The 16,945-nt window shown below is 45.3% G+C and overlaps 1 protein-coding gene across 2 annotated transcripts in view; it reads left to right on the top strand.

Annotated features, from left to right (window-relative positions):
* ABCB10 (ATP binding cassette subfamily B member 10) overlaps window positions 1-16,631 on the top strand; it is a 34,055-nt gene extending 17,424 nt beyond the window's left edge. For both annotated transcript variants that reach the window (XM_012104929.5, XM_060406813.1), the window contains exons 6-13: window positions 588-723; window positions 3,175-3,270; window positions 4,411-4,620; window positions 6,335-6,414; window positions 7,543-7,723; window positions 11,966-12,009; window positions 14,002-14,036; window positions 14,495-16,631. In XM_012104929.5, coding sequence (XP_011960319.3) covers window positions 588-723; window positions 3,175-3,270; window positions 4,411-4,620; window positions 6,335-6,414; window positions 7,543-7,723; window positions 11,966-12,009; window positions 14,002-14,036; window positions 14,495-14,726 — 1,014 coding nt within the window. In that variant the 3' untranslated portion in view covers window positions 14,727-16,631. The remainder of the gene's footprint in view (window positions 1-587; window positions 724-3,174; window positions 3,271-4,410; window positions 4,621-6,334; window positions 6,415-7,542; window positions 7,724-11,965; window positions 12,010-14,001; window positions 14,037-14,494) is intronic.
* The last annotated feature ends 314 nt before the right edge of the window (window positions 16,632-16,945 follow it).

The following is a 16,945-nucleotide window of genomic DNA, read 5'->3' as shown; positions in this document are numbered from 1 at the left end:
AGTGGAAAGATGGTAGCGGTGATTCAGTAATGGCCATAGCTCAACAGACGGAAGCCCTGAGGAGGCACGCTTACAGAGACGACGTACCTAATGCACATCAGAGCAGATAGGCCCCGTATCTTACCTGGCTTCTCAGTGCAGCCTGCCCAGCCCACCGTGGTAGAATACATCGGGGAGGCATCCTTAATATCATTTTTTTCCCTTTGCAAATAGATTAGATTGAGTAAAATAGGAATCTGATAGGTAGCTTAGTATCTAGGTTTCTATGTTGATGAGATTATTTCCTTCAATATTATGATATTTCAGAAATATTTTTGAGGGACTTAACCTGACTTTCCAGCAGTTAAGATTTCATGCTTCCATCACAGGAGGCAGAGATTTGATCCCTGGTCAGAGAACTAAAATCCCATATGCTGTGCAGTATAGCCGAAAAAAAAAGAAAGAATTTTAAAGTTCAGATTAAAATGTATTTTGGGAAAATCTTGCTTGATGGTTAAATGCATAAAGGAAATTCTGCACAGTGTGAATGCTTTTTGCATTTGGGGTCTTTTGTTCTCACTGACTTCTGTGTTTTCTTCCCTTAACAGACTGGGCTCTCTGGGAACCTGATCGTGCTTTCCGTCCTGTACAAAGGAGGGCTGCTGATGGGCAGTGCCCACATGACAGTGGGCGAACTCTCCTCCTTCCTAATGTATGCTTTCTGGGTTGGAGTAAGCGTCGGAGGTATATAATTTAAATAGGCTTGGGGAATTAATGAAAAATCAGGTGATAGTTTCTGAAATGAAAACTTAACTTTCCCATTACTCCACTACTCATCAATTAACTAACTGCAAAAACATTTCCTAGAATGTTACTCCAACCTGACTTTGAAGGACGGAATAAAGACGAGTGTGATCCTCCCTGGGTTGAGAAGTGTTAGATTTTTGCAGGCCCCCTGCCCCCCATAGCTCACAGAGCACAGGGTCTCACTGGATCTGTTCCCAGCCAGCACACAGGGCAACCTGTTCCCTTTCACTGTAACATGGATGTTGGGGAGGAAGGATGGTATGAACAGGCATGTGCAGGAACCTCATCCTCTGATGGGGATGCTTTCATGACAGGCAGGTTGCTGGCGGGGAGAAGCCGACCATGTTCAAAACTAGTGAACAGTCCAAAATAGAAGTGATAAAGTACATGAGACACAGTTGCTTGCTTTTGTAAAGAGTCTCTCAGAGCCCAGCTTTCCTTGTCCGCCCCTGAGTGAAGGGAAGCAAGCTCTTTGGAGGCAGAACTGTGTGGAGTCTGCAAAGCCTCAGCCAACCTGGAGCAAATGATTTCCTGCTTTTTGTTTTCCTTCCTTTCTTTGAAAACCAAGATGGAGAGGTTAGATCAACAGCCTCAGTCTGGTTAAAGGAGCTCAGGTATCCCACAGGGTCATCTCAACTTTTTGTTTTCAGGGTTCCAGAGTTTTCTCCTGGTTAAAAGAGAGGCTTTTCCTTAGACATCCGCAGGCAAGTAAGGATATTTTCTGGACTGAGAGTTCCAGAGATCCATTTAAAATAACATTTTAGTTCTGCTGGCTGGTCTTAAAGAAAAATCTGATCCAAGATGTTTCTGGGTGCTGAGTGACTTGCGAGACAAGACCAGTTCAAGATGCTGGAGCGATGATGGTATTGTTTCTTTCTTTCCATCCCTGGGGTTGGGTCTGACGGGCTGTAGGGTCGCAAACCGTGTGGTCATGTTCCCCGCTCCGAACAGATCTGCTGGCCACCACCTGCCCTCTCTGTGACCTTTCTGTGCACCTTTCACAGTTAGCCATCGTCAGCTTTCCTCCTGGCCCCCATCTTGTGCTTTCTGCCACATTTGACTTGATCTTTCTTAGAAGTTTTCCATTTTAATGAACTTTAACTTAACAACATATTCTTTCATGGAGTGTGCTTTCAATAGACTTACAAAGTCATCTCTGAACCCGCAGCCATGTAAGGTTTTCTCCTATGTTGTCCTCTAGGAGCTTTATAGTTTTGCATTTTATGTTTAGACCATTTTGAGTTAATTTGTGAAAGAAGTGAGGCCTGTGTCCTGATTTGTTTTTTGCGCATGGAGTCTGGCTGTTGCAGCAACGCTTGTTGAAAAGTCTACTCTTTCTCCACTGAATTGCGTTTGCTCAACTGTTGAAGGTTGAGTGACTGTAGCTCTGCGGCTCTGTCTCTGCCCGATGCACCCTTGATTTAACCTGAAGGCTTTAGTCTACTCTATCTTCCGCAAATATCAGTGTCCCCAGGATGTTTGAATTGCATTTTTTCAGCACCCTTACTGAGGGAAAGTGTTACAAAGTATGTGTTCTGGCAGTTGGCATGGACCAGTGGACTTGGGATTTTAAATCATAGTTCAAAGGTGACTTTTAAGCCGAGGTTGTTAGTGTATCTAAAATTGCCAAGTTTCTTTTCAGTTTTTAGCTTAGTAAATGTTGTATGTGTTGAGTCTGAAAGATGGGTTGATTTTGTGGATGTGTCTTTTAAGTGAATGTTGGGGTACCTTGTACTCCTTTTTAATATGAGATAAGCATTATATTTTATTTTTATTGCTATGCTTTTGACTAAGCAGACTTTTCTGTAACACTGTGATTTTAATTCAGTGGTTGACTAGTATGACTATATATATTTGTAAATCCCCTGATCAGACCGAAGCCTTATGAGAGATAATGACATTGCAGGAGGAGAAGCTAAAGGAAAACAAGGGTATGAGACAGAGGGAATTCTGACGGATTCCCAGGAAGCTTCTTCAAACCCTTGTTTGAAAGTAACAGCTGCTGCTGCTAAGTCACTTCAGCCATGTCCGACTCTGTGCGACCCCATAGACGGCAGCCCACCAGGCTCCCCCATCCCTGGGATTCTCCAGGCAAGAACACTGGAGTGGGTGGCCATTGCCTTCTCCAGTGCATGAAAGTGAAAAGTGAAAGTGAAGTCGCTCAGTCGTGTCTGACTCTTCACGACCCCATGGACTGCAGCCTACCAGGCTCCTCCGTCCATGGGATTTTCCAGGGAATAGTACTGGAGGGGTCGCCATTGCCTTCTCCTGAAAGTAACAGATTTTATGTTAAAAGCAGGCTGTTGCCACTGTACCCAGAGGGCTCGGGGTAGCAGAGGGCCATTTATTGGCCAATGACAGATGTGTGCCTTTGCTTCTCATCCTCAGGTCTCAGCTCCTTCTACTCAGAGCTAATGAAGGGACTGGGTGCCGGAAGCCGCCTCTGGGAGCTCCTCGAGAGAGAACCTGAGCTTCCTTTCAATGGTGGGTCTGAACTGGGTTTGCTTTTCTTTGCTGAGATTAAACATGTGTGGTTTAGGACAGTGAGACCAGCTTCCTGCCCTACCTGGGAAGGATGAGCATGAACTAGACACTGTCTTTACCACAACAGGGATGGACGGGGCCATCAGAGGGTGGGCAGTGAGGACAGATTGCTGTTGGGTGGTGCTAGGGGCCCCAGGGCGTCCCTGGAGGTGGGGGCCTGACCACACAATGTGCCCCCACCGTTTCCCTCCCTGCAGGTGATGTGTTACCACACACGGCAGGAGGAAGTGCGTGCCGCTCAGGAGTGCAGACAGGAAGGGCCTGGCCAGGCCACCAGAATTGTCTTCCTCAATGATTTTGACATTTGGGGGCAGGGAGGAAAGGAAGAGGGTTCATGCATAGAAAAGCCTCTGAGTTGCTTGGCTTTGGGGATTGGGTGGAGGGTGCTGATGCTAATTGGCTTTGAACCATCTCCTTCGTGAGCTGCTTCACTGGAAGCCCGTGCTTGGGGCAGCTGTGGCCTGGGCCAAGCAGTCAGGCTCAGTGGAAGAAGCAGCGATCATTGTCAGCCACTCCCTGGCCCCAGGGCAATAGTGAATGCCAGCGTTCTCCACTGTGATAGAGTGGCAGGAATGAGCCCAACTGGGAGAGATGGAGCCACTTCTCCCAGTCAAGAGCAGGGTCACCCCCGGATAGAGCCGACCTCTGAGCCCCTCGAGCTCTGAGGCTGTTGTGCAGCGCCTGCCTGTTCATCATCCTCTTAAACAACTCGTTGGAGAAGGTGAGATGAACCCTGGATGGGGGCCTGCAGAGGCAGCCCACAGGGAGCAGGCCACTGGACTCAGCCGGCAGCTCTTGGGTCGGAAGCTCCATCAGCTGCTGCTCGTATCAGTGGGACTGGGATGTGGACTTGGGCCTCTGAGGGCTGCGAGGCTCCAGCACAGTGGCCCGTGTGCTGTGCTGCTGGTGCAGAGCAGGCTCTGGAGTGGGGACTCGGCTTCCTCCCGACTGCCTGAGAAGCGCCTAGACTCCAGAGCTCACTGCGCTGGGCCGAGGCTGTGGTCAGGCTGGTGGGGTCCTGGGCTCAGCTGTGCACATGTGCTTGGCGCTGAGTGATTCGTGTCCCGTCTTACCTTTCAGAGGGGACTGTTTTGAATGAGAAAAGCTTCCAGGGTGCTTTGGAGTTCAAGAACGTGCATTTCGCCTATCCAGCTCGCCCAGAGGTGCCCATATTCCAGGATTTCAGCCTTTCTATCCCATCAGGATCTGTCACAGCTCTGGTTGGCCCAAGTGGTGCTGGCAAATCCACAGTGATTTCCCTCCTGCTGAGATTGTACGACCCTGCTTCTGGTGAGTGGTTCAGCGTGTTGTGGGACAGGGGCCTCTCTTGAGCCCTTCTACTCCTGAGCCTTGGGAGAGGGTCTGAGTGTGCAGAGGCTATGCATTGTATGAGTTCTGAGTGCCAGAGGGCCTGTTCCCAGGGAGGAAGTCCCTTCGACAGCGGTGTTACTTTTCTGGCTGTGAGCTCACCCAGGAGACCTGTCGGGCATGTCGTATCCTTTGCGTCCATCTCCTCATCTCCTGTGCACTGTCTTCTGCACCTGGAGCGGGGATCAGAAAGGTGCCTCCGTGGGGCGAGGATGGCAGCACGTGGAGAACACGCTGCCTGCACCGTCTGAGCTTGTGCAGGCGCCCGGGGCTCCTTGCAGCCCACCATCCCTCCCACACGGGGCCGGCCTGCAGACAGGGCACGTGGCTGTCAGTGAGCCACTGCTGTGCGGCTCCACTGACGCTCTCTTGAAGCAGTAGGTATTTTCTCATTTTGGAGTTTATTTTTAACTGCATTATAGCATCTTTTAGAGCAAAGAACACATTCTGCTAATCGATATTTAACAGTTTCAGGTGCACACCACAATGATTCACTATGTGTATATACTGTGAAACGATCACACGCTCATTAGTGTGATGTTACTGTGTCGAGTTAACGTCCCTCACCACACGTAGTTGATATCCTGTTTTACATCAGAGTTTAGAGAAGATATTCTGTATGTGTTGGTTTATTTTTGGATTAAGGAAACATTGTTTCTCCACAAGAAAAAAACCATTGGTAAAATAAAAAATGAGTTTATTTATTTTTGGTCATGTGATTTGTGGGATTTTAGTTCCCCGACAAGGGACTGAACCTGGGCCCTCAGCAGTGAGAGATTGCAGTCCTAATTGCTGGACCACCAGGGAATTCCCTAAAATCATGAATTTAAAGAGTAGGTCATAGTCTTTTTGGTTAGAACACCGTGAGAGCTGGTTGTATGCCAGGTATTGATCTGATGTGCAAAACCACCAAGTGTGTTAGTGGACGTCATTACACTGTCTGCCTCTGGAATCACTGCCTGGACTTACCTTCTACTTGCTATAAAATTCTGAGCTTAGGAAATCCTAGCGAGAGGGATGCAAAACATTGAGTGGGTTTCTTCATCACAGTGAACAGATCAGGGAGAAAAGAACTGTACTTCTATTCCTGCCTTGTGGAGCCTGTACCGAGCGCTTAGGCTTTCTAAGTCAATACCTCGGGTTTTTTGTAGGTGTCTGAAAAGTTATTTTGGGCTTGTGTAATTCCATATGCCTAACTGAGAGAGAATCGGATTTCTTGTGTTTACTGTCATCGTAATCAGGAGGCATGATTTCGTTCCCTCAGGGTGTAAAGGAAATTCTGTCAGCTGAGGTCAAAGAGTTACATCTGATGGTGAAAGACTCTGCCCTCGTGGCAGTCAGACAGCAGACGCTTCTGCCTCTGCACTAACACCGGAGGGAAGGCAAGCTGGCGGGACGAGCGAGGTGGGCTGGTCATCCCCCCATCGCAGGGAGAGAGTAGGTGCGGATGATCCGAAGAGTCCCTTCCAGCTCTGAAAGTCACTGAAACCCGCTGGTTTTAGGTTCTGTTTGGAGATTTTGAGTATCTAATCTTGAAAAAACTGAGTCTGGAGTTTTGCCGCCAGATCCTGTCTGTGTTTGTATCAGTCACTGGCCCCATGGCGCCCACTGACCTCTTTCCCTTCTTCCCTGCAAGGAACAATCAGCCTTGATGGCCATGACATCCGAGAGCTAAACCCAGTCTGGCTGAGATCCAAGATTGGGACAGTGAGTCAGGTAAGAGGAGAAGGGTCCGTTTTTATTAGTCTTTCTTTTAAACTTGCTTTTGTCATTTGCTTTTCTCTTGGTCTTGAACCTTTCAAAAGAAAAGGAATGGATGTTTTTCAGAAGTAGTAAACTAACCTCTTTGGGCAGGTTGTTTATGTTTGTAGTGCTGTTTCCTGAAGACCGTAAACATTTTAACCACTTGAAGCATTATCTTTTTCCAAAGGCAGAGACTGTCATTACTTGTAATGCAGGTAGTCTAGAAGATTGGGGAGAAAAAGATACAGCTTTTTAGCTTCTTTTGACTCTTTCTCAGTTCTCATTTTCATTAGTAGCCAGTCTACTGTTTTGCCTGAAGGGTTTCAGAGATAAGCAAGCAAAAACTATGCCAAGAGCCAGGTGCCCTTGCAAAGAGGTAGAGGATTTCAAGAACATTAATATGGTCTCTTTGATGAAGCTGTTTTCACAAGACCACTTAGTGCAGGGGAATTTTGACAAGCTATTTATATTTCTATTACGAACTTTTGTGCACAACAGACAAACCCAAGCCTTCCCCCACTCCTGGGCCTCTCTCTCCAGTGAACCTCCCCTCAGCCCCACTCCTCTGGGGACAGCTGGGGGACAGTGATGGGCTTGGCTCGGGAGGGCAAGGCTCACAGCAGTGCCATCCTCAGTAAAGAGAGAGGAAGAAGCTGGGAGTTTATTAGCTTTTTAGGACAATTCCACAGACTAGTTCTCTGCAAATGCCACTTTCCCATCTGCTTTGTGTTTCAAGAAGTGACAGAAAGAGATGGATTCTCCCTTCGTCCTTGGAAGGCAGGCAGCTGGAGAACGCAGACGGGGTTGAGGTCTTCCTCGGGAAAGGGGACTTGCATTTACAGAGCATCTGCTGCGTGCAGGGTGAGGGCAGGATCCTGCAGTGGTGATCTTCAGATGGTGAAGTCATCCTACTCCTGCCAACATGCGAACTTGTTAGACACCGTGGGGTAAATGGATGGAGAATGAGAAAATAGAACCTCCCCAAAAAACCCAGTATATATTGTCTGGGAAAAGTTCTTAGATGTAAATATTGTACTAAGCTCCACTGTGTTACTGGCCTTTTGAAATATTCAGTAAGTATGTTTTGTTTCCAATGTGTAGGAGCCAATTTTGTTTTCTTGCTCAATCGCGGAGAACATCGCATATGGTGCAGACGACCCCGCCTCAGTGACCGCTGAGCAGATAGAGCAGGCAGCCGCTGTAGCCAACGCAGCTGCTTTCATCCGAAACTTCCCTCAAGGATTCAGCACTGTGGTCGGAGAAAAGGGCGTTCTCCTCTCAGGTGCGTTTTGTTACTCTTCGTCGCAAAATGTCTCTGCTCCAAAAAACTCTCCAAACATTTCCTATCGCAGTGTTATTTTTTAATTAGGCTTTTGTCCTTAGAGTTTATGAAATTAACATTTTTGTTTTCTCAGATCTCTTTTGTACGTGACAATTCCCCAATTCCCTTCACTTTCCACCCCAGAGGTGTTTCCAGGCTCCCACTGGATGTCCCACTGGGCAGTATTCAGCCACATGCTTTTTCTCTTCTGAGAATAGATGTTTTACAATTCAAGATCCTTGCAAGTGAGACGGATACTGGATGGCAGGATGACCTGTCCTGGGAGGCAGAGACTGAGTCAGAGCAGGCGTGCAGCTGGAGGAGATTGTGTGTAGACCTCAGGCTCACAGGCTTTTCTATAAAAGGCCAGAGAGTAGATGATTTAGGTTTGCAGGCTACATGTGGTCTCTGTCACATAGTCATCTTTTTTTTTTAAAACAACTCTTTTAAAATGTAATAACCACAGCGAGGCCCTGGTCCAGACCTGACCCAGGCAGAGTCCATCATGTCCTGTTCTGGACGGTGGGAGCTCTGGACAGTGGAGGTCTGGACAGTGGGAGCTCTGGATGGTGGGAGTTCTGGACGGTGGGAGCTCTGGACAGTGGGAGCTCTGGATGGTGGGAGCTTGCAGGCCTGTGGCACCATGGGACTCCAGTGGTGGGACTCCCTGCGATGTCAGCTCAGGCAGCGAGTCAGATCGCATTATGGAGGCCGAGTTAAGGCAGGGAAACAGAAACAGTTCTGTTGCTTTCAAGTGCAGAAGTGGGACCAATGAAGAGAGAAGTAAGTTCAGTTCAGTTCAGTCACTCAGTCATGCCCTACTCTTTGCAGCCCCATGGACTGCAGCCCGCCAGGCCTCCCTGTCCATCACTGACTCCCAGAGCTTGCCCAAACTCATGTCCATAGAGTCAGTGATGCCATCCAACCCTTTCATCCTCTGTCGTCCCCTTCTCCTGCCCTCAATCTTTCCCAGCATCAGGGTCTTTTCCAATGAGTCAGCTCTTCGCATCAGGTGGCCAAAGTGTTGGAGTTTCAGCTTCAGCATCAGTCCTTCCAGTGAACAACCAGGACTGATCTCTTTCAGAATGGACTGGTTGGATCTCCTTGCAGTCCATGGGACTCTCAAGAGTCTTCCAAACACCACAGTTCAAAAGCATCAATTCTCCAGCACTCAGCTTTCTTTATAGTCCAACTCTCACATCCATACATGACTACTGGAAAAACCATAGTCTTGACTAGATGGACCTTTATTGATAAAGTAATGTCTCTGCTTTTTAATATGCTGTCTGGGTTGGTCATAGCTTTTCTTCCAAGGAGCAAGCTTCTTTTAATTTCATGGCTGCAATCACCATCTGCAGTGATTTTGGAGCCCCCCTCAAAAAATAGAGAAGTAAGATTTTGGTTAAACACAGTTCTGTTTTATTTTTATTACAAATATTGAAAAAAAAAATACAAATATTGAGAAGCGCTTCCTTTCATGATGATCTTTGTCACTGGATCTGCACGAGCAGGGGCAGGAGGCCTCCAAGTCAGAGTGAAGGCTGGAGCAGGAATCCTTTCCAACAGTAAACTTTTTGCTTGAACTTAGGCTATGGATAGTTTAACACAAAAATGTTCTAAGATCGTTGTGTACGATTTGTTAAAGCTATAGGCAGTAGATGAAAGCCTGCTTTTGACGGATGGGGTGAGTCATGGCCATAGAGCTGTTTCTGAGCCTCTGGGACACCGTGTGCTCGGGCAGGATGCTGGGAACTGACAGAGACGGAGGCGCAGAACTGGGAGGGCCTGTGCTGTGCCTACTGGTGCCTGCTCCCTGGGGGCAGAGTCTGTGTGTCCTTCCCTTCACCAGGGTTCCCAGGCTCTGTCTCCCAGGGAAGTAACCGAAGGTTTCAGTCCACTGTGGAGGAAGGGGTGGGCTTCTAGCAACAGACGCCCTGTGTGCTCATTGGCACCTGGGATTTTCAGAGCTGACTAAAGCCCTCAGTGGCCACTCTGCCCACCCACACTGAGCATTCGGATCCCCACCAACCAGAGAGGTTCAGATAGAAAGGGTTTTTCCTCCCTCCCTCATTGTGAGGATGGGATTGCCTGGTTGAGGAACTGAGTCTTCTCACATGATGAACTCAGTTAGGAGTGAGTTGTGTCCTGCTGTGAGACTCTGTCAGCCTTAAGCCAGTGGCCCTGGGGGAGAGGCGAGGGCCAGTGGGACAGCAGTGAGGGGCGGAGCCACCGCTTCCTGTCCTTCCGCATCTCCCCGGCTCACCCCGCCCGCTTTGTCTGGCAGACTTAGAGCTGACAGGCAGAGCAGGGGGTGCTGGAGTGGCTGCTCTCTCACGCCCGCCTTCTCACGCGTGCACAGGCTGCCGCACGGGCGAGCTGCTCCCTGGGCTGGGAGAGAGAGCCGGCGAGAGTGGGAGCACAGGGCCAGGCTCCGGGCAAGCAGGAGTGTTACCATTCCAGCTGCCTCAGCTCTCATCCAGTTCACGCACTGCTCTGAACCCCAGCTCTCCTGAGTTTCCTCTTCCTTTCCTACTGCAAGAGACACTCTACTGGGGGGAGGGGAGAGCAAACGTGTGTGGTGATAAGCACAGCCCATGCACAGTCCAGCAATACGTGAACCAGGAACTTCCAGATATTCCAGCTGATTTTGCAAAAGGCAGAGGAACCAGAGATCAAATTGCCAGCATCCTCTGGATCATCAAAAAGGCAAGAGAGTTCCAGAAAAATATCTGTTTCTGCTTTAATGACTATGTCAAAGCCTTTGACTGTATGGATCACAATAAACTGTGGAAAATTCTGAAAGAGATGGGAATAACAGACCACCTGACCTGCCTCTTAAGAAACCTGTATGCAGGTCAGGAAGCAACAGTTAGAACTGGACATGGAATAACAGACTGGTTCCAAATAGGAAAAGGAGTACGTCAAGGCTGTATATTGTCACCCTGCTTATTTAACTTATATGCAGAGTACATCATGAGAAAGGCTGGGCTGGAAGAAGCACAAGCTGGAATCAAGACTGTCAGGAGAGAAATCAATAACCTCAGATATGCAGATGACACCGCCCTTATGGCAGAAAGTGAAGAGGAACTAAAAAGCCTCTTGATGAAAGTGAAAGAGGAGAGTGAGAAAGTTGGCTTAAAGCTCAACATTTAGAAAACGAAGATCATGGCATCCGGTCCCATCACTTCATGGGAAATAGATGGGGAGACAGTGGCTGACTTTCTTTTTGGGGCTCCAAAATCACTGCAGATGGTGATTGCAGCCATGAAATTAAAAGACACTTACTCCTTGGAAGGAAAGTTATGACCAACCTAGACAGAATATTGAAAAGCAGAGACATTACTTGGCCAACAAAGGTCCACCTAGTCAAGGCTGTTCATTTTCCAATAGTCATGTATGGATGTGAGAGTTAGACTATAAAGAAAGCTGAGCACCAAAGAATTGATGCTTTTGAACTATGGTGTTTAGAAGGCTCTTGAGGGTCCCTTGGACTGCAAGGAGATCCAACCAGTCCATCCTAAAGGAGATCAGTCCTGGGTGTTCATTGGAAGGACTGATGTTTAAGCAGCTGAAACTCCAATACTTTGGCCACCTGATGCGAAGAGCTGACTCAGTTGAAAAGACCCTGATTCTGGGAAAGATTGAGGGCAGGAGGAGAAGGGGACGACAGAGGATGAGATGGTTGGATGGCATCACCGACTCAATGGACATGAGTTTGGGTAAATTCCGGGAGTTGGTGATGGACAGGGAGGCCTGGCGTGCTGTGGTTCATGGGGTTGCAAAGAGTGAGACACGACTGAGCGACTGAACTGAACTGAATGCCCAGTGCAGACCTCGGCAGTGCAGTGACCAGCTGTGGGGCCTCCTACAGGGTGTTCATGGCACAATCTTTCATCTGTGAAAAGGGAATCATTATAGAATCTACCTCACAGGCTTGTTTTTGAGATGAAATGAAATAATATGTGTAATGCATTTAGGAAATGCCTGGCACATAGGAATCCCTCAGTGTTAGCCATGATAATAATTCTTATTATTAATCTTTAGAGTGATGAGGAAATAATATATTTCAAACATAGGTTTCTGTTCTCTCATCTATCTCAACTTGATACCTTCAAATTGCCACGTGGTATATCAGTAAAGCCTGTTACCAAGAATTTTTGTTAAGACCATCAGTTTAAAGTCTATGTATGTTGTCATTGTCAGGTGGGCAGAAGCAGCGAATTGCAATTGCCCGTGCTCTGCTTAAGGTAAGCCTGAAGCCACTTGGTTGGGGGTTTGGGGCATTGTTCTTAACTAGGGACCTTGTAATTAGTAATGCACAATTTTTCTCATTCTTTCTTTTTGGAGGAGGTGGGTAGGTATATTGCTGACAGCTCTGGTGAAAGATGAGTTGGGAATTCCAGTGACTGTGTTCAGATTTAACAAGTATTTCTTGGGTATTAGGAGCTCAGTACAGTGCTGGAATTATCAGAGGGAGAAAAGTTTATCACATAGATCTTCCATCAAGTAGCATACTGAGTATTAAAACAGAATGCCTATATGTGTGTAACTGAGCCACTTTGCTGTACAGCAGAGATTTGTACCACATTGTGAATCAACTGTACTTCAATTAAAAAAATACTAAAATTAAAGACGCATACAGTCTCTAACTGGAGAAACAGTAATTATATCAAAATACCAAAACAGTACAAGTATACTTACTTTTATTGTGTTTAATAACCTGCTCCACTGAGTCTTGGGCTTCCCTGGTGGCTCAGTGGTAAAGAATCTGCCTGCCAGTGCAGAAGATGCAAGAGGCCCAGGTTCAGTCCCTGGTTTGGAAAGATGCCCTGGAGGAGGACGTGCTAAACCACTCCAGCATTCTTGCCTGGAGAATCGCAGGGACAGAGGAGCCTGGCGGGCTGCAGTCCGTGGGATCACAAAGGACACGACTGAGACTGAGCACAACAAACTGAGTGGTACTGACTTGAGATGCTTACACAAGACTCCTGAGAGGAACCGGAAAAGCTGAAATTCATAGGCATTGGCATACTTTAGGAAATGATGGCCTTCTCCTTTGTTAGATAAGTACTCTCCTCAGATTTAAAAGTGATTAAAAAAAACAGCTTTACTGAAGCATGATTCGCATATCATAAAACTGAGTAGTTTTAAATGTACTTTTCAGTGACTTTTAGTAAATTTACAGAGTTGTGCAACCATCATAATCCAGTTTTAGAACATTTCTATCACCTTTATGCGCCTGAGCAACCTTCCTGCATTCCCAGCCCCACCTGCCAAAAATCTGCTTTCACTTTGTCTCGATTTGCCTTTCTGGACGTTTCGGGTAAATGAAATCAGACAGTGGTCTTCTGCTTCTAGCCTCCTTTCCTAGTATAGCTTCTGAGAGTCCTCCATGTTGCAGCCGTATCAGTGCTTTACTCCTTTCCAGCCCTTCGTATGGACAGACCACAATTTGTCTATCACTCATAGGTTAATGAACACGAGTTATTTCTGGTTTAGGGCTGTTAGAAATAGCACTGCTCTGAATGGTGTACAAGTTTTTATGTGGTTATGTTTTCATTTCTTGTAGACAGATTCCTAGGCAAGGCTAGAATTTATCTGTTATATACATTGGCTGACTCTTCTTTCTTTTCAGTTTTGTGTGTACTGCTCCCAACTAAACTCCAAGAGGACCCTGAGAGTTAGACTATCTGACTCACTTTAGAGCCTCATCTAATACTTTTAGTTGTTTCACCTGCAGAATAAAGCTGCACGGTTCATTGATCACTGTGATAATGGTTTAAAGTAATCTCTGACTCTTCATTTACGAGCTCATCTCAAGCACATACGAACTATTTTTCATCCTTCGTAGACGCTGTATTGTGGTAGAATTCACACGCTGTGCAGTTCACTCATGCACGGCGTATAGGTCAGTGTCTGTGTATTCAGAGTTTTGCGTCCATCACTGTAATCAGTTTCAGAACCTTTTCTTCATTGCCCAAATAACATTCGCACATACCCACCCACCTTATTTCCCCATTTACCCCAACCCCAGGTGACCACACATCTGCCCCTACAGATGTGCCTGTTCTGGACATCTCCTGTAAATGGACTTTTATGTCCAGCTCCTTTCATTAGGGTGTTTTCAGGGGTCATCCATGTTGTATCATGTATCAATACTTTATTTCTTTTTATTCCTGAGAGTTATTTTTTTCTAATAAAATTATATCTTTCTTATCTTTTTAATGTTTTTCCTTCAGAATCCCAAAATTCTTCTCCTAGATGAAGCAACCAGGTGAGGATATTTTAATGTGTAATTATATTAAATCAAATTCTTTCTTTATTACAAACTTACTTCTGTATTTCAAGTGACGTGGCTGAGAATACCTTACACTTTAAAGGGATGGGATATGAATTAATCATGTCAGTTGGGAGGCAGGGAACAGGATGAATTGTGAGTTGAGGGTTCTAGGTCCAATTCAGACCTTTGTGATGAATCCTTCATCACTTATCAGCAGATGTGAAAAATCCTTTTTAACTTACATGGCAGTTCTCTGGAGATCAAGGGTTCAGAGCTTCTTTTCTTGATAGTAACTTTATAAAAGTGAAACAGTTGACCCAGGGAGTTGTAGTTTTGATCACAGTAGAGGTTAGCTGCTTGTGAGGGGCTCACGTATGTGTACCGGGAAACACACGCATGAACAGTGTGCATGGCCCTGACACCTTTGCCTTCCTGTGGGCTCTCCTCTTTAGTGCACTGGATGCTGAGAATGAGCACCTCGTACAGCAAGCTCTAGACCGACTGATGGAAGGAAGGACAGTGTTCATCATTGCCCACCGTCTGTCCACGATTAAGAACGCCAACGTGGTAGCTGTCCTTGACCAGGGGAGAATCATCGAGTGTGGGAAACATGAAGAGCTGCTTTTGAAACCAGATGGGATGTACAGGAAATTAATGAACAAACAGAGTTTTATTTCAGCATAAAGAAGCAATTACTGGTATGAGGTTTTAAAGCGAAGCTGCGCTACAAGGGGAATAAAAACTCAGACTGTATGAAATCTGGAAATCAGACTTCAAGTCATTTGAAATCTGCCTATTTTTTCCAAAGTTTGTAAAATACTTTTGAGATGGATCTGTTCTGAAGACCTTTTTATTCAGAATTTTAATAATTATAACTTTCTAAATGGTCTAGAGCACTGATATTATTTTCAGGTTTTGTATTTTATCTTAGAATATTTTGATTAATAGAGCATGGCACTTCATTTTCTTTTATCTGCTGTCATAAATTGAAGCTGTTGTCATATGACAACTTTTAAAAGGGAATTACAAATAAAAAGCCTAATTATTTTAGGCCAGTTCACCAATCACTGTGTAATCTCTTGGTAGTACTCTACCTACTTTGGGTTTCATCTTACCAGGTAGCATGAGAGATGGTGAAAAATATAACCCTTTATTTTATCCTGCTAATCTCATAAAGCAAACTGTATTGTTCAATTGCCAGTCATGTCCGACTCTTTGCAACCCCATGAACTTTAGCACGCCAGGCTTCCCTGTCTTTCACCGTCTCCTGGAGTTCACTCAAACTCACGTCCATTGAGTCGGTGATGCCATCCAACCATCTCATCCTCTGTTGTCCCCTTCTCCTCCAGCCCTCTATCTTTCCCAGCATCAGGGTCTTTTCCAATGAGTCAGCTGTTCGCATCAGGTGGCCAAAGTATTGGAGCTTCAGCTTCAGCACTAGTCCTTCCAATGAATATTCAGGACTGATTTCTTTTAGGAAATATATATATACAGAAATAGGTAATGTCACATGGCAAGGAGGGGTCATTTATATTCCCTGTCTCCTCTGTCTTCAAAGGGATGAAAGTATAGGAATATGTGTTCCTTTGGGCTGAGACTGTTTGCATGTGTGCAGTTTTTCGCACTTTTGGCACTTGAGAGCCTGATGAATTTTAAAAAGGGAAGAAGCCCCATCCTTTGAATATGTGAACTCTGTTTTCATTATTCGTGTATTTGGGAAGTGAGGCGTGAACTGCCAGGTATTATCAAAAAAGATGTGATTTTACACTTAGGTTGTCTGTAGGCATGTATCTTGAAAATTATCTTTTAAGAGTTTATAATTCCTATTCAAATTTTACAGTGTTTTTTCAGTTAAATAGTTATGAAATTTCATTCAGTGAGGCTAAATTCCAAAATTATTAATATAGCTGTAATTTCAATCTTAAAACATTTGAAGGAAGCTTATACATTCTACAAAATGTCAAAAACCTTAAGAACTTTTCACCCTCTGAAAAGAGGATATAATTAACCATCTTTCTTTTATTTGTTGTTACAGTTAAAGCTAAACTTCTCAAAAATTCCTCCAGCAATGTTTTGAGCATTGCTTTGGATTTGTTGTATTCATATCAGCACTGTTAAGTTGCTGTTCCCTCAAGAAAAAGTACTTTTTCTGTAATGATAATGTCAGAACCTAAGAAGTAACAATGTTGATATGACTAAAAAGGAAGTTTTCTCACGTCCTAAGTATTGTGATTAGCTTCCTGATTATACTGGGAGAAACCACTATTTCCTGATAAGCATGGAGCATCACCTTTTATTCTACATAAGGGAATTCATTAATGAATTCAGTGAATAAATGAACTCTGCTTTTTGAGTTTAAACAGTACCTCTGTGACAGTCACCTTTAACCAGCTTTACTCTTGTTCTTCATGGTTTACCACTGTGGTGGTATTCTCAAAAAGCAGACAAAACGCAACTACAAGGTTGGATCTGAAGGAAAGCTCTTTGTGCCATAGAAGTATTTACAAATTGAATGTGATCATTATATTTTATTTTCTAATACAAGGTATTCCCTTTTATATCATGGATTAAAATTTATAGTGAACTTTATCTGTGTTTGTCATTTCTTGTAAAACTTTTTACTACATTCAGTTTCTTACTAGAATATATAAAGATTCAGGACTAAACAAACATTACACACCTAGGAAAGTGAGAGTAATTATAAGTTCCATTCCTTTCGTCCTGATCTTTTTAAAAATTTTTACTTACTTATTTCTGGCTGTGCTGGGCTTTTGTCGCTGTACATGGGCTTTCTGTAGTTGAGACTAGCTGGGGGCTACTCTCTGGTTTGGCTCTGGGGCTTCTCAAGGGCTGACCCTCTGGGCTCAGTAGTTGTGGTACAGGGGCGTAGTTGCCCCTTGGCC

Source organism: Ovis aries, chromosome 25, assembly GCF_016772045.2.
Source record: "Ovis aries strain OAR_USU_Benz2616 breed Rambouillet chromosome 25, ARS-UI_Ramb_v3.0, whole genome shotgun sequence".
NCBI lineage: Eukaryota > Metazoa > Chordata > Mammalia > Artiodactyla > Bovidae > Ovis > Ovis aries.
Note: the sequence above shows the minus strand (reverse complement) of the source record. Positions and strands in the feature narration are given on the sequence as shown.